Source organism: Thamnophis elegans, chromosome 13 (genome assembly GCF_009769535.1).
Source record: "Thamnophis elegans isolate rThaEle1 chromosome 13, rThaEle1.pri, whole genome shotgun sequence".
Lineage (NCBI taxonomy): Eukaryota > Metazoa > Chordata > Lepidosauria > Squamata > Colubridae > Thamnophis > Thamnophis elegans.
In genome coordinates this window covers 4,806,710-4,825,935 of record NC_045553.1, presented here as the reverse complement: position 1 = coordinate 4,825,935, position 19,226 = coordinate 4,806,710, and the positions used below count along the sequence as shown (strand labels likewise).

Genomic DNA, 19,226 nt, shown 5'->3' with positions numbered 1-19,226 from the left:
CTAGGATCGAACTGACAGCCTCCTCCCTCATTGTGAGGCGAGAGCTTTGGGCCACCACACCACTACGCAGCTTAGGACCACAAAAGAGCTTAAAATTTCTGTGGCTAAGTGAGACGGTGGTTAAATATAACCTTTCCCGCCCCGATTGTTAAGTGAATCCCTGCGGTTCTTAAATTAGTCACATGGATGTTGAGTGAATCCGACCTCCCCATGGAGTTTGCTTGTCAGAAGATCGCAAAAAGAGGATCCCGTGATCCTGTCATAAATAGGAGCCAGTTGCCAAACACCTGAAGTTTGATTGTGGGACCATGGGGATGGAGCCACAGTTGTGTGAACGATGGTCGTAAGTCAACTTTGTTCAGCAGCATTGCAACTTTGAATGGCCATTAAATGAAAGGTTGTTAAGCCAAGGACTTCGGGCGCCAAGAATGGTTACATTGAGAAGGTCATCAAAAGGCCTCACCCTCCTCTCCCTTGGTTATCCGGGTTGGCACGGTGTGTGTGTGCAGCAAACCGATCACTCGGTTCACAGCTGTGGGTAAGTCTTCCTGGCACCAGGATTCATCCAAATCGCATTCGGGTTTCATCATTCGCAAAGTCACGTGACTCGCTACGGTCCCTGAAAGGCGAAAGGAAGGGAGAGGAGGAAGGACATGTTGAAATCGTGACGGAATCTCACCAAAGGATGCCATTTGCGGGATGCAGTATGCCAGTGCATGAGAGTTCATGATTTGGAACACACGGTAACAAGGTCAGCCAATGAATAGGCATAGCAACTAAGTCAGCCAATGAGGGCTGTTTGGAAACGGAAACAGGATTTGCTGGAAACAGCTAGGAGCCTGGCCTTGGCTTAGCTCTGTAGCTCTGAGTCTGTACTGATTACCCACGATTTCCACTACTGATTCAGGTGAACCGGTCCAAACCAGCTGAATACACCTCTCACCATGGGCCCTGGGGTTGGGGACCCCCGTTGTAGAAAGCCTTAGCTTGCAATAAAAATCTGGTCATTCGAACAGTCTTGTTTCCTGATTTATTGCGCCTAACAGAGAGTTTGAGAAACCAAGACTCACCAAAGGTCTTTAAGTGATCAGGCATCACACAGGACACCAGAGAAAGGAAGGGGGCCTTAATCCTCGGAGCTGCCAGGGGAGATTTGAGCAGAGGTAGGAAGCAGCCGACAAGGGCGGGGATGTACTGGGAGAGGCTGGGAGGGTTCCTCTTGAGAACGGCGTCAAAAAGGCCCAGGGTGGATTCCAATTCTGTGTCCAGCTGGAAGAGAACAACAGCACAGAGTTCAAGTTGTGCCTTTTGGGAGGGAAAAGTACCTTTGTCAGAGTGCACAGAGTGATTAGGAGCAACCCAGGAGCAAAATACAGGACACAGAGGTTTGTCTTACAAACAGTGGTTTATATACAAGACCTCTATATACAAGGCATACAGGACAGATATATATGTACATGTTTATGTGTATGTATGTATTTATGGATGTGTGCACGCACACACACACACACATACACAGACACACATTCTAGGCACAGCTAGGCAATCAATCAGTCTCCAACTCTACACAGAGAACTACTATGAAGATAATACACGAAGAGAGAGATGCACTAGGAGAGGGAGAGAGACACTCTCACATGGCCTCTCTTATATAGACAGCCTCTTAAAGCGGCAATACCCCAGCTTCTTAAAGCGGCAATACCTCTGCTGACTCAGCCTGATTTCATCATCTTAATTTACGACGTTACATTGGCTGGTCAGCTTTAAATCATCCTTACCCTGATAACCTTTGAGACAACTGTGAGCTGGAGCAGTGGCCGCCATCCATGGTCACTTTAAGACTTGTGGACTTCAACTCCCAGAGTTCCTCAGCCAGCTTTGCTGAAAGTGGCCAAGGTTTGAGACCCCTGACCTGGAGGACTGAGAATCTCCACAGACCTCCAACAAGACTGCGATTTCTCCTCATTTCTGCCAGTTAACTCTTTTTTCTCCCTCCCCTCTTTCCACTTTTCTTAAGTGTTCCTTAAAAACAAAACAAAAAATAATACTCTGAATTACCTCTTTCAATTGCTTCCTCATCTGAGATTCCTTCTCCAGCTGGGCAGTCAACATCTCCTTCTGTTTACTCGTGAGCTGAATCTCTTCCTTGATTCCTTTCTTCTTCTTGATCTCCTGCAATGGACGGCCATTTAGTTCGCCAACAGGGAGGCAAGATCTTGTAGTCAAGAATACGGAATTCGAAGGGACCTCGGAGGTCGTCTAGTCCAACCCCCTTGCTCAGGCAGGAAACCCTAGATTGTTTCAGACAAACGGCGGCCCAATCTCTCCTTTAAAAATTCCACAACTTCTGGATGCAAGTTGTTCCACTGTTTAATTGTCCTTACTTGTTAGGAAGTTTCTCCATACTTCTAGGTTGCTTCTCCCCTTGATTAGTTTCCACCCATTGCTTCTTGTCCTGCCCTCAGGTGCTTTGGAGAATAGCTTGACCCCCTCTTCTTTGTGGCAGCCCCTGAGATACTGGAAGACTGCTATCATGTCTCCCCTAGTCCTTCCTTTCCTTAAACTAGAAATACCCAATTCCCTTCTTTAAAAAAATTAATTTTTATTAAACATTTTTACCTTTGAAAACAGGGGGGGAAACAACAAATACAGGAAAAAAACAAGACAAACCTAACAATATAAAATAGTTTTACAGCCTTCCGTATCGGCACACGTTTAACTTTTGTAGTTCTCTATTCTATGTTGCTTTCTTATCGGTTTTAACACCTGTAAATAGTGTAATAACGGTTGTACTAACAATTGTAATAAGGTTAATTGTTCATATCACCCTTATATTTACATTATGGTCAATTCTTTAGGTTTGATAGTAATTAGTAGCTTTGGTTATTTTTTTATTCAATACTAGTTTAGAAAAAGTGAATTCCTGTTTTGGCTTCTGTTTCGTAGCTGCTTGTAAATTCTATTCCATATTTATAAAAATCCAATTCTTCTCTTTCTTTTAACTTCACAATCATCCCCAATTCCTATAACCGTTCTTCATGTTTTTGAATCCAGATCAATCCCAGACCAGAGACAGACACACAGACACACACACAGACCAGTGGTGGGTTTCAACATTTTTTAGAACCTCTTCTGTAGGTGTGGCCTGCTTTGTGGGAGTGGCTTGCCGGCCATGTGACTGGATGGGAGTGGCTTGCCAGCCATGTGACCGGGTGGGAGTGGCTTGCCAGCCATGTGACTGGGTGGGCATGGCCAACTTGTAAAATGTGGTGAAACTCATTTAACAACGCTCTTGCTCAGCAACCAAAATGTTGGCTCAGAAACTCTGGCATTTGAAGCACGCAAGTCTTAAAGCTGTCAAGTTACAAGACCTCGCGCCCCTAACCCTTTAGAAAAAGAAAACCCAGGGGTGTTCAAAGTTGACAGCTTTAAGACTTGTGGACTTCAACTCCCAGAATTCCTCCTCCAGTCATGTTGGCTCAGGAACTCTGGCATTGAAGTGTGCAAGTCTTAAAGCTGTCAAGTTACAAGACCCTTGCACCCCTCACCCTTTAGAAAAAAAAACCCAGGGGTGTTCAAAGTTAACAGCTTTAAGACTTGTGGACTTTAACTCCCAGAATTCCTCCTCTTGCTCTTCATCTTGATGATGTGCGGACGGGCGGGGGGGGGGGGCGCGCGGGGAGCTGGAACCGGTTCTAAACGGCACCGTAGATTTGTGGAACCTCTTCTATAGAAGAGGTTAGAACTGGCAGGAACCCACCACACACATACACACACCAGACTATACCTCCTTGAGCTCCAGTTCAATGATCTGTTCCTTAAAAGAGTAGGCTTTGTTCTCCCTCTTCATGTTGGCCTTTTTCAAGCTATCCTGCTGGGCACTGAAAAGAGAGGAGACGTTGCCTTTTTAAATATGTGGATCAATAAACACACTCAAGGGCATAAGAATGTCCTTGGGGCCACCCCAACCCAGGGGCTGGAACTAAGCCCTGCTAGCTGAGGAATTGGGGGGGGGGGTTTCTGGCCTCTGTTGCTTCCTTCCCTGCAAGGAGCTGAAATTCTCTTCACTGTTGACACACAGCGATTCTTCCAAGCTGAGTTCCTATACTGTTTCACTCCTATAGATGGACTCTTGCCAGGCTCCACTCCCTCCATCTACAATATACTCTGGGGACTTTTAAGGAGGAGCTGTCTTTCACACCTGATGGCCATTCCACCCAGTGGTAGGTTCCGGCCGGTACGGACGTACCGGTAGTAGCCGGCAGCGACAGCCACCGTAACCCACAGGGGCCCACCCGCGTTCTTTACTGGTTTTTGAAGCAACCGGGCAATTGTGCACACAGGCACAGCATGTGATGCCTGCACGACCTCAGACAAGCAGCTGGGTGTCGGAGGGGAGGAGGAGTGGGACGCCTGGAAGGGAGCTGGAGTGGGATGCCCGGAGGGGAGCTGGAGTGGGACGCCCGGAGGGGAGGTGGAGTGGGGCGCCCAAAGGGGAGGAGGAGTGGGACGCCCGGAGGGGAGGTGGAGTGGGACACCTGGAGGGGAGGTGGAGTGGGACGCCCGGAGGGGAGGAGGAGTGGGACACCCAGAGGGGAGGAGGAGTGGGACACCCAGAGGGGAGGAGGAGTGGGACGCCCGGAGGGGAGGAGGAGTGGGACGCCCGGAGGGGAGGAGGAGTGGGACATCCGGAGGGGAGGAGGAGTGGGGCGCCTGGAGGGGAGGTGGAGTGGGACATCCGGAGGGGAGGAGGAGTGGGACGCCCAGAGGGGAGGTGGAGTGGGACGACTAGGACGCCTGGCCCGCTGCACACCGTACTGGTAGCAACGGGGTGAGGAACCCACCACTGATTCCACCGTATCCTGCCACATATAAACCTGCGAAGGGTTCCTGCTCACCTGTGCAAGATAGACTTGTCGTAGAGTTCCCCATCCGGCATTCTCATGATCGCGAATTCTTCTTGAGTCACGAGACACAGGGCTGGGTTTTCCAAGGAGGCGGAAATGGTGCTGATCAGCTGAGGGAGGACTTTGGCAGGTAGAAGGACTGAGAGCAAGCCAACCGCATTCAGAGAGGACTACAAGAGGGGAAAGAGAGAAGAACACTGAGTCTTGGGTCTCGTCTCATGAAAAATTAAACTTACAACATTGACACTTTGCGACATTTGTTCTGGATTTACTCATTGCAAGCCACAACTGTCATCACACCAAGTCTGGGCACAAAAGTGTGAACTTTGTTGGAAGCCTTTCCTTGTTAGGTCTTTCAAGCTCGGTTCTTTATTGTTTCACTCCCTATAGACACAATCTTGTCAAACTGAAGGCTGTACTCTCTGCATCTACAATATACTCTGGAAACTCTTAAGGAGGAGCCGTCTTCACCCTCTTTCTCTCACATATAATATCTGGGCTAAGCTGCCTCTTCCTTCTCTGGAATGGAATTCTTCAGCCACCAGGTGTGGACTTCAACTCCCAGGATTCCTTAGGCAACATGTGTCAGGCCCCAAACCAAAAATGACACATACTGATTCTTCCAAACTGAGTTTTTTATTGTTTCCCTCCTGCAGACAGAGTCTTGCCAGACTAAAGGGTCTACTCTCTGCATCTATAATCCTCTTAAGGAGGAGCTGTCTTCACCCTCTTTCTCTCACACCTGATATCTGGGATGAGTTGCCTCTTCCTCCTCTGGAATCCACCTCCTCCTTCCCGGGAATCCCACTTTCTCATGGACCACAAATGCTAACATGCTTGCGAGGAAGGCACAGAAGAGGCTGCACTTCTGAGAATGCTCAGGAGGATAAATCTATCTCAGCATCTACTTCTGTCCTACTATCGCAGCACCATTGAGAGTGTCCTGACATATGGCATTCTGGCATGGAATGAGAGCAGCTCTGCAGTGGACAAAAAGGCTCTCCAGAGAATCATTAAAACTGCCCAGAATATCACTGGGCTCCAGCTACCCGCCCTGGACGACATCTTCGCATCTCGCTGTTCGAGGAAGTTGCATAACATTCTCACAGACTCTTCCCATCCCGCTTACAATCTTTTTAGACTGTTGCCTTCTGGCAGAAGATAACAGAACAATTAAAACTCGGATCACACGTCTTCCGAATAGCTTTTATCCCAGAGCTATTAAGATGGCAAGCAGAAACTAAAGTAGGCCTCAAGCCTGAACCAAACTAGGGTTTCATAATATTAAGCTTTAACTGTTCATATAGAAATTGCAAGGTTTGCTTTTAGGACATAGTGCGGTTAGACACGGGTTAGAAGGAAGTCTGCACATGAAATATGCTGAAGCAAAAGATCTATTTTAGCCCATTTGCTGGCTGTTAATCTGTTTGGTAGACACATACGAGCTATGCATGTCCATTGGCTGACCTATGTATTGTGGTTCCACCACAAAACCACGTTCGACTAAACCGCGCTCGACGAAACCGCGTAGCTGACGTCATCAACAGGGCGACAACAGCGCGGAGACAGAAGCACGCTGTAAATGCTAAACCTAAAATTAACCCCTAAAGCTAACCCCCCCTAAACCTAACCCTAAACCTAACCCTAAACCTAACCCTTAACCTAACCCTAAACCTAATCCTAACCCTTAACCTAACCCTAAACCTAACCCTAACCATTAACCTAACCCTAAACCTAACCCTAACCCTTAACCTAATCCTAAACCTAACCCTAACCCTTACATTAAGTTGAATCGGCTTGCTTTCAAAGCGCTATTTAAAGCGCCCTTCTTTCTCCGTGCTCGCTGTTGTCGCCCTGTTGATGACGTCAGCAACGCAGTTTAATCAGGCGCGGCTTAGTCAAGCGCGGTTTTGTCGTGCCACGATGTATTGTGACATCTTGTAGACATACTTTCTGTAACTCAAGGGCAAATCTTGAGGGGTGTTTCCAAAACTAACAGGTGGCTTTAGCTGAAAGTGATAAACTATATGAGGAAGTTCCTGAATTTCACTCATCGTTCAGGCCATTTATTCTGAACCTGCGGAAATAAATTCTTCCTTCTCTGAAGAGCTGGCTTGTGTTTCCTGTCATTTTCTACAACACTATAATGTCACTCAACAATGAACTAAGGGGCCGCCATCAGTGAGCTATTGGACAGTGTTACATGTTCTGTTGTGTGGATGCTTAGGTGATTTAAGGGCGGGGAATTTTTTGGAGGGTGTGAGGATTGTTCATGTGTATTGGGCTTGGTTCTCTTGAGTGTTGTGTGAATTTCGTTGTATGGGTAACCGTGTCTATATGTACAGTGACAATAAAGTAAATCAAAACCAAATCCCGTTCCATCCCATTCCCCCCGGGACAAATTCAGTCACCTGATTCATTGGGCTCTGAGGGATGATGATGCGGTCAAAGATTTTTTCCAGATGCTTGGTGATGAAGTCAATAGGGTCCAGCTTCATCTTGATCAGGAGGGCAGGCCAAAGGCCAGGTTGTCTGGCGACTAGGAAAGGGAGAAACCGAGGCCAGGAGCTTCTCCCAAAGCCCACCCAATGCCCTTCTTTCGCATATCCAGGTACGACCTCCCCCCCTCCGCTCACCCAAAGAAGGATGACTGCTGACAAGCAGCATTTCCAAGACCAGCTTTTCCTTCTCCTCCGGCTCTCCTTCCATCCCTGGCCCACAGGCGATGACGCACAGGGCTTCCTGGAGGATGCGCGGAGGGATGTACGCTTTGCCCTGTTCCGACAACTCTCCAGATTCGGTTACCAAGGCCTCAGGGGGGAGCACCTAACAATGAAGCGCCTGATTGTAATTTGAGGGTCAAAACGTTTTGGAAAGTAGAATGATAAGTGTAAAAAAAAAAACCTTATATATCCAGGTCACAAGTTAAAAAGTGAGGTGAGCACACCCCTGTGTAGCTTTTCTTGGCTTACAGTGCAATAGGGCTGTCCTCGCTAAGTTAGCTACGAAGGCAGGGGGTTTTACCTTGTGTGAAACGAGGACCACTTTTAGCTCTTCTAAGAGCCCACAGGCTAACTTGAATCCTCTTGGCAAAGAGAGGAGTTTCCTCACAGTCTGCTGAGCGAGCCTCCGGACGCTCCAGGAACGGCTGAGGAGGACGGCGGTCAAGGCTTTGTAATACTGCCTGGAAGTGAGAAGAGTTCAAAATATGAGGAGACAAACAGGAAGTAAATGAAAATAGGTGGCAACGGAAGAGGCCTGGTAGTTCAGTGGTTAAAGTGGGGGAGCTGCTGGCAGACTCGGACAGTGAGGAGGTTGGGGAGGAACATGGGCCAGTCCTGGAGTCCGAGGAAGGCTCTGCGTCGACGGCCGCCCGACAGTTATCAGCTGCCTTCGAAGTTGGAGAGCAGTGAGGCAGAACAACAGCTAGAGACTGATCCCAGTGTGCACATGGGCACAAGCTGCCAGGAGGAGGAAACAGCTAAGGAACAAGGGCCGACTCAGGAGTAAAGGCACAGGTGGACAGTGAATGGCCCCTCCCAGAGGAAATAAAAGAGGAACAAAAGGGGAGTGGAGTTTGCAGGAGACCATTTGTTTGCTTAATTGGCTTGTGACTCTCCGAGACTCCTTGCCAAATTTTGAAAATATCAGCCTGGCAGCTCTCCAAGCCAGATAAGGTCTGTGACCGTAAATCCTCCCTTAAAAGACTTTGCTGGAGGTGAATGAGCAGAATTCACAGTCAATTAATAAAAGGGTTTTTTGTCAGGACCAGGAGTTGGCTTCATGCTCTCGGGAAGCCTAAGTCAGCCCAAAAGTGTAGAATGGCAAGCACACTCTGCCCACAGCCTGGAGTTTGATCCTGACAGGGATCCAGGTCGACTCAGCCTTCCATCCTTCTGAGGTCAACTTCGAGCTGGTGAGAATCGAACTGCCGACACTCAGCAGAAGTGGCCTGCAGTACTGCATTCTAACCACTGCGCCACCACAGTTCTTAGATATACCCAACCTGTGTGAGATATAGGCAATAAAAGCACGCTAAGATCTACTTACTGGATTTTAGCTCCAGGTAGCCGACATTCGTGGTCTAAGAGAAGGCGTTCGGTCAACTGAAGAACTGTACACATGACTGCAGTGAGTGGAAAACAGACCTTCAGTGTATGGAAATCAGTTGCAACCCTCCAAATCCTTGCTAAGTGACCAGTTCTAAATTGAAGGATATTTGCGGATATCTTCTATATCAGGAGATCCCCATCCCCAGGACTGGGGAATTCTGGGAGTTGAAGTCCATACATCCCAAAGTTGCCCAAGTTAATGATATGCAGCATGAGTGAATGGCCGGAATTTATAAGAATCGCTCTCCAAAAAGTGGATGAAAAAGTACCCTACGGGGTCAAGCTGAAAGCTCTTCACGCTGGAATAACCTCAGCAGCTCCACGGGCCAAAACCAGGAGCCAATCGAGGTAGATTTGCCGGGAGCCAGCCGAGGTAGATTTGCTAACCAGTCTCTGTCGCTGAGGAGAATTAGGGAATGTGAAATTCGAAACATGTCTGTCCTAGCTCAGACTGAGTCAAAAAGCTGGCAGACACAGGCAGCCGAGGCGTGTCATCTCAACTTTGGCAGACTCAGTCCAATCAGCTAGCAGACGGAGTTAACCCATTCCTGGATTCTCTCGTCAGCACAACTGGAGAAAGTGCCCTACTTCTATTCTACAGACTAGTTGGGATCGAATGATAGATTCCCTCCTTTTCAAGGATCGCAGATCTCCAGTGGTTTTAATAAGGAAAAGAACTATTCAAGGAAGAGCAACATATCTGACCTTTGGTGTCCCTAACAGGTCAGCTGTTAAAACAAACGATAAAACCGTTTTGCCGAATTCCAGAGTTGGTAAAGGTGAAATTTATCACAGGTAATAAACTGGTTTTGTTTCTGCCGGAAAGAGGGCTGAGAAAGTAGCTACAGACCCTTCACATCCTGGGCATAAACTATTTCAATGGCTCCCTTCACTGCTCCAGGGCATGACATGCCGACAACTAGACACCAAGATAGTTTTTTCTCTCCGTGCCATTACTCTACTCTCCCTCGGCGCTGTCTTATACCTATTGTGTAGTAGGGCTGTTTTGCTATTATCCTTCACCTCTTTCTGATCTCCTCATTCTCCTCATCTTTCCTACTACCTTCCCCTATTAGTATCTTATGATTTATCCCTTGTTGTTTATAACTTATGACTGGCTGATAACCGGGCACTGCCTGGGTATTTATTTGTCCCAATCCGCCTTCCATGAACGTTGCCGCAATTTCTAATGTTACCAGAGGGACCCCCTTGTGGAGTACTGCAAAGCCATTACTATTGCAACTCCATAGCTCTGTACAGTAGAAGTCATTTTAAGGCAGTACAGTAGAAGCCGTTTTACAGCACAACAGGCTGTATCTTAACAAAACACACATCCCGAGGAGTGTTAGGGGTGTCTTACCCACCACAGTTTGTTTCCAGAAGGTAAGTACCGTATTTTTCGGAGTATAAGACGCACCTTTTTCCCTCAAAAAAGAGGCTGAAAATCTGGGTATCTTATACACTGATAATTTTTTGCCTCCTGAAACTCTACCCCCTTCACTAAAATGGCCATGCATAGCTTGTAAGAGGCTTTCAGAGAGCTCCTGGAGGCTGGGGAGGACAGAAATGAGCACAAAATGGTCCTCTCTTTTTTTGCTCAATTTTGCCCCCTCCCCCAGCACCCAGCACTCTATAAGCTTCCCAATGCCCTTTTTTTTGACCAAAAATGGGCCGTTTTTTGCTCATTTTTGCCCCCTCCCCAACACTCTACAAGCCTTCTTAGGGCTATTCATGCCCTTTAAAAAAAAAAACGGACTCGTTTTCACGAAAAATGGGCCATTTCTGGGAGATTTACAGAGTGCAAAGAATTTTTTTTTTAATTTGTCTCTTCAAAACCTTAGTGCGTCTTATACTCCGCTGAGTCTTATACTCTGAAAAATACGGCAATCCGTGTACCAAGTTTGGTTGAAATTGCTTGAGACGTTCCAGAGTTAAGCTGGAACATACATACACACTCAAACACACACAGCCATTTTTATATATATAGAAGATTTATGACTGTATCTGATGATTTATGCTCTATGACTTACCAGTATGTTGTTTGTAGATACACTTCCTATTCCACTGTACTCTACTCCTACCCCCTACTCCTTCTTACCTTCCTCTGAAGCAGACTGCAGGAATTTCTCAGAAGTGAAGATCTGTTTTTTCTCATCCAATATAAGCTGCCATAAGCTGTTTAGTTTGTTTTCTGAAAAGTGCAGGATTAAAAAAAGGATTTTTTTTTAACTGACTGAGCTGATAGTTCACCCTGTGCTTAACTGGTATCACGCCTTCTGTAAGGCAACCTGAGCAAATCAGTTGATTTATTTAATTTGCATCCCACTCTTTATTATTGTTATAAATAAGGCTAACCAGAAACGGATTTCAAACCCTCCAGGTAAGGCGAAATCTGGTTAGTACTAACTGCTGTTGGTCGCCAGAAATAACTTCTAATAATTGATCAATATTACGGGGAGAGATAAAATGTCAAAGAGGAGGAATTAGGTATCACAATTCTGTGTCATGGTGGAGGCCAGAATACTAGGTGAGTTGATTCTAGAGGGCATACAAGATTATGCCTCAATTGTGTGATTTTGTCTGTCTGTCTGTCTCTCTCTCTCTCTCTCTCTCTTATTATTAGTCTGCTATTGTTGAGAAAATTGTGATTTGTTTTATGGCAACCTGGGGTTGCATTTTTCTGAGTTTAGTGGTATTAAAAGATAAAGGTTCCCCTAGCTACTCATTCCTGACTCTAGGGGGCGGTGCTCATCTCCGTTTCAAAGCCGAAGAGCCAGCGCTGTCCGAAGACGTCTCAATGGTCATGTGGCCGGCATGACTCAATGCCGAAGGCATACAGAACGCTGTTACCTTCCCACCAAAGGTGGCCCCTATTTTTCTACTTGCATTTTTTACGTGCTTTCGAACTGCTAGGTTGGCAGAAGCTGGGACAAGTAGCGGGCGCTTATTCCATTAAGCGGCACTAGGGATTCGAACTGCTGTAACTGCTGACTTTTCTGATCTTTAAAGTCAGATCTTGAAAAAAAGCTTGGAATAGGAATAGGAATAAGTTTATTTATAGGCCGCCCTTTTCCCTGAGGGGACTCAGGGCGGCTAACAACTTATAGGGAGGGGATACAAACAGTAACATATAACATAACACATAATTAAAAAATAAACAACATTCATTCAGCATTCGGGTGGGGGCGAATCAAATCTTTACCCCCAGGCCTGGCGGGATAGCCAGCTCTTGAGGGCTGCGCGGAAGGTCTGAAGGGTGGTGAGGGTACGAATCTCCACGGGGAGATCGTTCCAGAGGGTCGGAGCTGCTACTGAAAAGGCTCTCCTCCGCGTAGTGGCCAGCCGGCACTGGCTGGCAGATGGCACTCGGAGGAGGCCTAATCTATGAGATCTAATCGGTCTCGAGGAGGTAATTGGCAGGAGGTGGTCTCTCAAGTACCCAGATCCACTACCATGAAGGGCTTTATAGGTGGTAAGAAGCACCTTGAAGCGCACACGGAGATCAACAGGTAGCCAGCGCAGCTCGCGGAGGATAGGTGTTATGTGGGTGACCCGAGGTGCACCCACTATCACTCGCGCGGCCGCTGAAGTGGGGAGAGAGTGTGGGCCAATTACACAATTAAGTCCTTCGGATCGTGCCTAATAATTCATTAGCCTAAAGGAAATAGAACTCTGCTGAAAACAGCCGAAAGCAGCTTCCCTTTCACTGCGGGGGATCTTACCTATTTGCGCATCAGCTACCGAAAGTCTACACATTAGCAAAGCTGCAGCGACACCTTCCGTCACCAGAGAAATCTGGGTGCTCTGAGCTCCTGCTTTCTCCACGGTCTGGATCAGTAAGGGCAGCATCTCTGCACCTTGTAGGAGGACATTGCCTACAGAAGCAGAAAATTATATATTCAGGGATTAACGCACGCGCGCACACACACACACACACACACACTGCATTTTTGCTGATAAATAAATGAAGGGAGACTAGTATAGATCTATTTCAAGCTATTTAGCTCTCATCAGCTAGCCATACCCTTGCTGTGATTTGAACCTGGGCTGTTTTTACATATTAGGCAGTTGTATTAACCTCTAAGCCACAAGCTCTCCTCCTTTGTCAGCTGAGCCAAGGAATGATTAAGTGTTATGTCAAAGCCACCTGGTATGCCCAAATATGGGAGGGAGCATACTGTTCCGTTGCGTGCATGTGCACTGGCCAGCTGCTCTCTTCTGGGTTTTGGCGTGCGCAGGCGTGAAGACCAGCTGTACCGCACACGTGTGCAGCAAAACACAGAAGAGCAGCTGGCCGCTGCGTGCATGCAGTCCTGGAGTCTGGGGAAGGCTCTGACAAGGGCTCTGTGTCGGAGGCAGAGAGGGGGCCAGGGCCGTCTGACAGTTATCAGCTGCCTTCGGAGTCAGACATCAGTGAGGCAGAAGAACAGCTGGAGCCTGTTCCCAGTGTGCGTATGTGCAGAGTTGCCAGACAAAGGGAACAGCTAAAGGACAGGGGGCGACTTGGGAGTGAGGCCACAGGTGGGCGATGAAGGGCCCCTCCCAGAGGGAATAAAAGAGGAGTGAAAGGGGAGTGGAGTTTGCAGGAGATAATTCGTTTGCTTCATTGGTTCGAGACTCTCCGAGGCTCCTTCCCAAGTTCTGCAGATCTCGGCCTGGCAGCTCTCCAAGCCAGATAAGGTCTGTGACCGTAAATCCTCCCTTGAAAGACTTTGCTGGATGTGAATGAGCAGAATTCACAGTCAATTAATCAAAGGGTTTTTTGTTGGGATCAGGAGTTTGTTTCATGCTCTTGGGAAGCCTCGGCCAGAACACACCTGTCTGGCTTCTCAAAGATGGCCCACCCCTCTTTCTCACCTTTGAAGGAAGCCAGCATACACTGGAGATAGGCATGCCTGACAGCAGACGTGCAGGCCTTAAGGCTGAATGCTTTCTTGAACCATTCCACCAGCGTTTTGGGGACTTCCGTGACGAATCGGCTGCACCAGAGAGCCAGGATGGAAATGGCATGTACCAGAGTGCCTTCGTGGACTGCAAAAAGAGAAAGCGCTCTTTAGAGAGGGAGAAAAGAAAGAAAATGCGGTACCATAGAATTATAGCATGGGAAGGAACACCACGAACCAGGTGTAGACCAAACTCACTGCAATGTGTAGGAAAACCAATTGTATTTTGTTTTGTTTATATCCCACCCAGAAGAGAGAGAGGGAAGGAAAGAAGGAGAAAGAGAAGAGAAGTTAAGAGAAGAGAAGAGAAGAGAAGGGAAGGAAGGAAAAAGAGAAGAGGAGAGAGGGAAGGAAGGAAGGAGAAAGAGAAGAGAGAGGGAGGGAAGGAAGGAAAGAGGAGAGGGAAGGAAGGAGAAAGAGAAGAGGAGAGGGAAGGAAGGAGAAAGAGAAGAGAAGTTAAGAGAAGAGAAGGGAAGGAAGGAAAAAGAGAAGAGGAGAGAGGAAAGGAAGGAAGGAGAAAGAGAAGAGAAGTTGAGAAGAGAAGGGAAGGAAGGAAAAAGAGAAGAGGAGAGAGGAAAGGAAGGAAGGAGAAAGAGAAGAGAAGTTAAGAGAAGAGAAGGGAAGGAAGGAAAAAGAGAAGAGGAGAGAGGGAAGGAAGGAGAAAGAGAAGAGAAGGTAAGAGAAGAGAAGGGAAGAGGAGAGAAGAGAAGAAAAGGAAGGAGAAAGGGAAGAGGAGAGAGGGAAGGAAGGAAGGAGAAAGAGAAGAGAAGTTAAGAGAAGGGAAGGGAAGGAAGGAAAAAGAGAAGAGGAGAGGAAAGGAAGGAAGGAGAAAGAGAAGAGAGAGGGAGGGAAGGAAGGAAAGAGGAGAGGGAAGGAAGGAGAAAGAGAAGAGGAGAGGGAAGGAAAGAAGGAGAAAGAGAAGAGAAGTTAAGAGAAGTTAAGAGAAGGGAAGGAAGGAGAAAGAGAAGAGGAGAGAGGGAGGAAGGGAAGGAAGGAAAGAGGAGAGGGAAAGAAGGAGAAAGAGAAGAGGAGGGAAGGAAAGAAGGAGAAAGAGGAGAGAAGGAAGGAAAGGGCATAACTGGATAGGAAGAGAGGGAGGGAGGGAGGGAGGGAGGGAGGGAGGGAAGGAAGGAAGGAAGGAAGGAAGGAAGGAAGGGAGTCTTAGCCAAAAGCTTACTAGATTTGACTCCAGTAAAAGCTTGGCTTGCTAGAAATCCCACAGCCAGAATAGTTTTTTTTTGTTTTTGTTTTTTTGGTGGGGCGGTTATCTTTGAAAGAATTGCCAAAAATGTTCTTACCTTCCTGCTGAAGGAAGGGGATGAAGAGCTCAACCATGGTCCCACTGAGAACTTGATTGGATGCCCCCGAGACAGCATGATGGCTGCAACTACCAATCCCTGAAAGGAACGAGACGCCACGCCTCAAATTCAATTTTCCTTCATTCATTAAAACATCAAAATGGCAACAGCGCTGCAGCCGGCAAAAGACAAAACGCTCCGTCTCGAAACGGATCCTGAGCCAACCTCCAAACCTTTCCCTTCCCTTTCCTTCTCCGGGAAAACAATTGCCAGAAAAAAATCTAAAAAAAGTCTAAAACCGTGCCGATGAATCAAACACGGGCCCAGGCCACATCGGCATTCATTCCATTCTCTACAATCGGCTAAGAACTTTACCTGAGAGGACGCTGATTTTTTGAGCCACCACCGTCAACTTTCCTTCCGCACCTGTCAAAATGGAGTTCTGAGGTTAACACGGAGTTTAAAGAAATAATTCTAGGCTATTTGATCCGTGGCACGTCAAAACCGCGGTCCACTAAAGCGCGCCCGATTAAAGCGGCGTACGTGATGTCATCAGCAGCGCGACAAGAAAAAGTGCGCTTTAAAAAGCACTTTTAAAGCAAGCCGATTCACATAAAGGTAAGGGTTAGGGTTAGGGTTAGGGTTACGTTAAGCGTTAGGGTTAGGTTTAGGGTTAGGTTAAGGGTTAGCGTTAGGTTTAGCGTTAGGTTAAGGGTTAGGTTTAGGGTTAGGTTTAGGGTTAGGCTTAGGGTTAGGTTTGGGGGGGGTTAGGTTTGGGGGGGTTAGGTTTAGATTTACCGCGTTAATTTTAAGTTTCCCGCTCACAGCGTGCTGTTTTCGTCACGCTGTGATGACGTCACGTACGCGCTTTCGTCGAGTGCGCTTTAGTCTACCGCGGTTTTGTGGTGGAACCATTTAATCTTGGGCTTTTAAGATGTATGGACTTCAAAAATTGTGGGATAAAAATAGAAAACTAATCATGACCACAGCATACAAGGAGCATCTATACAAAATGTTTTGCAGGTGGCACCTTCCACCGGCAAAATTGGCCAAAATGTTCAGCAATGTATTCCCGAATGGCTGGAAACGTAATCAAATACTGGGCACATACTACCACCTGTGGTGGACATGCAAAAAAAGCGAAAGAATTCTGGCAAGGTATCCAGAGGTGGGTTGGAAGAAATGATTGGACAACGGCAGAGGTGGGTTCCTACCAGTTCGCACCTATTCGGTAGAACCGGTTCGTCAAATCTACCGAACCGGTTAGAAGAGGTTCCACCAGTGGACCCGGAAAGCAGGGCCACACCTACAGAAGAGGCTTCCAAAAAATTTTTGAAACCCACCACTGGTCCTTGGATATGATTATTCTACACTATCATGCTCCTTTTATAAAACTCAGTGCCTCTGTGAAAGGTAAGGATGACTACTGCGTTTGTGGTGCAATCAGAACATTGTGTGTGTTGAAGTTGTTTTAACGCAAACCAAAGATGCCTTTTAAAAAACAAGTTTACATCATATTCTATGCATGCCAGTGCTGTGTGCGAGGTAATTTAAGGTGGTTCTGACAAGTGTCGTCGGCATCTTCATAGCCGGTCACAAGGGCGGCAAGCCACTCCCATCCGGTCACATGGGTGGCAAGCCACTCCCACAAAGGAGGTCACACCCACAGAGTAGGTTCGAACAATTTTTGAAACCCACCACTGGACAACGGTCAGAATTTAAACCAGAGTTATTCTTATTAGGAATCACAACAGGAAAATTCAGTAAAGGGTCAATATGTTTAATTTTACATATCATAACAGCAACAAGAATGGAATACGCCCTACAATGGAAAATGAAAATATACTTTTAGAAAGTGGGATGATAAGGAAATATTTGTCTGTGCAGACATGAGACAAATTGACGCTAGAATTAAAAAAAACAAAGGAGAATCAGAATATCATGGTACATGGAACAGATTTTACCAATGAGGGGGAAACGAGAGACAGAAGTTGGAACAAGAAATAATTAGGATTTATGAACTTGGAATGTGATGTAATATATGTAAATATAAATGAGTATATTGAGTAGAAGATAGATGGATGGATGGATGGATGGATGGATAAGGTAGATAGAGAGATAGATGTAAGTATACTATAACTAGCAATGCAATGTAAGAAGACAATGTTATATGTATATCATCTGTTTTTTATGTTAGTATGTACCAATGACGGGAAATGAGGGGTAGAAGTTGAAACAAGAAATAATTAGGATTTATGAACTTGGAATGTGATGTAATATATGTAAATATGAGTATATTGAGTAGAAGATAGATAAATAGATAGATAGATAGATAGATAGATAGATAGATAGATAGATAGATAGATAAATGATAGATAGATATAGAGATATAGGTATACTATAACTAGCAATGCAATGTAAGAAGACAATGTTTTTTACGTTAGTATGTACCAATGACGGGAAACGAGGGGTAGAGTTGAAACAAGAAATAATTAGGATTTATGAACTTGGAATGTGATATAATATAGGTAAATATAATTATATTGAGTAGAAGATAGAGATATACTATAATTAATGTAAGAAGACAATGTTATTTCTATATCATCTTTTTTTACGTTAGTATGCATGGTGGAGTTAATGCCAGGATGGTCGCACTTTGTCCAATATTTTAATAATAAATGAATTTTAATTTATTTAAAAAAAAAGATTTATAGACTTCAACTTCCAGAATTCCTCAGACAGCATAGCTGGCTGGGGAATTCTGGGAATTAAAGTCTACAAGTCCTAAAATTGTCAAGGATGGACCCCACCACCACCGCCCCGCCTTGATGTAAGCAACTCTCTGCCTCGCTTGGCAGAAGAGGAGAAAGAAAGAATGAAACCAACGAAGAGGGCAACTATGTAGCGGGGCCAGTTTTCCAAGAGGGAAGATTACATTTCTGACAAAAACAACTCAATTCAGAGAATTTGTGTATGAGAAAGGAGGTGAAGACAGCCTCTCCTTAATAGAGGATATGCTTTGTGCAGGTAGCAGTTTTCTCCGATTTGGCAAGACTCTGTCTACAGGTGCTTCCCTGCGTCAGTGGTGGGTCCCGGATCCCGTTGCAACCAGTACAACTGCAACGGGGCCCCGACATCCACCACGTGCACAGCACACGCATGTGTACGTACCACCCGCTTCAGCTGCTTGACGGAGCATTACGTAGGCACCGTACGCTCCGTGCGTGTGCGCGAAATCCCCAATCGGCTCAAATACAGGTAAGGAGGGCGGGCGGGGCGGGCCCTCCAGAGCACCATACCGGAACAGTACCATGATGCTACCAGCAGGCACCGGTATGCCTGTACCGGGGGTGTACCGGTCGTATCCCACCACTGCCCTGCTTGAGAAAATCACAATGGATCTTTGCTTTGTTTCCGGAGCCTGACAAAGCCCTTTTCTCCCCAAAAAAGAATTACTGACCTCCCAAAATGGCGAAGAGGTGCTTCCCAAAGGCCTCCACGGTGGACGGGTCACTGCACTGCAGAGCCAAATTCTTTAGGGCAACGACGGCCTTGTCCCTCAGGTGAGCACTGTTGGATTTTCAACTGGCCTAAAAAGCAAACACAGGAGCGTTAAAGGACTAGGGCTTTCTTTTGGGGAAGAGGTGCAAGAGAAATGAGGAAATGTCGAATGGAAAAGAACTGTCCAGAGGCCACAGGCCAGAGATGGTCTCCAAAAATCACTCCATCCTGCCTGTTATAAGAGAAGGTGGGTCTTTCCAGGGGATCCTTCCTCAGAGGTACCATATTTTTCGGAGTATAAGACGCACCTTTTTAGCTCAAAAAATAGGGTGAAAATCTGGTGCGTCTTATACACTGAATGCAGCATTTTTTGGCCTCCCCAAACCCCGCCCATCACCAAAATGGCCATGCATAGCTTTTAGGAGGCTTCCAGAGAACTCCTGGGGGCTGGGGAAGGCAAATAAG

General features: G+C 46.6%; 1 protein-coding gene across 1 annotated transcript in view; it reads right to left on the bottom strand.

The window, feature by feature from the left end:
- GCN1 (GCN1 activator of EIF2AK4) overlaps window positions 1-19,226 on the bottom strand; it is an 84,922-nt gene that overhangs the window by 49,665 nt on the left and 16,031 nt on the right. Inside the window, 15 exon segments of the mRNA XM_032229065.1 lie at window positions 464-619; window positions 1,071-1,269; window positions 2,059-2,172; window positions 3,788-3,881; window positions 4,899-5,077; window positions 7,319-7,446; window positions 7,544-7,733; window positions 7,932-8,091; window positions 8,958-9,033; window positions 11,118-11,210; window positions 12,742-12,894; window positions 13,877-14,050; window positions 15,261-15,359; window positions 15,636-15,686; window positions 18,721-18,845. Of these exon segments, the coding sequence (XP_032084956.1) occupies window positions 464-619; window positions 1,071-1,269; window positions 2,059-2,172; window positions 3,788-3,881; window positions 4,899-5,077; window positions 7,319-7,446; window positions 7,544-7,733; window positions 7,932-8,091; window positions 8,958-9,033; window positions 11,118-11,210; window positions 12,742-12,894; window positions 13,877-14,050; window positions 15,261-15,359; window positions 15,636-15,686; window positions 18,721-18,845 (1,991 nt within the window).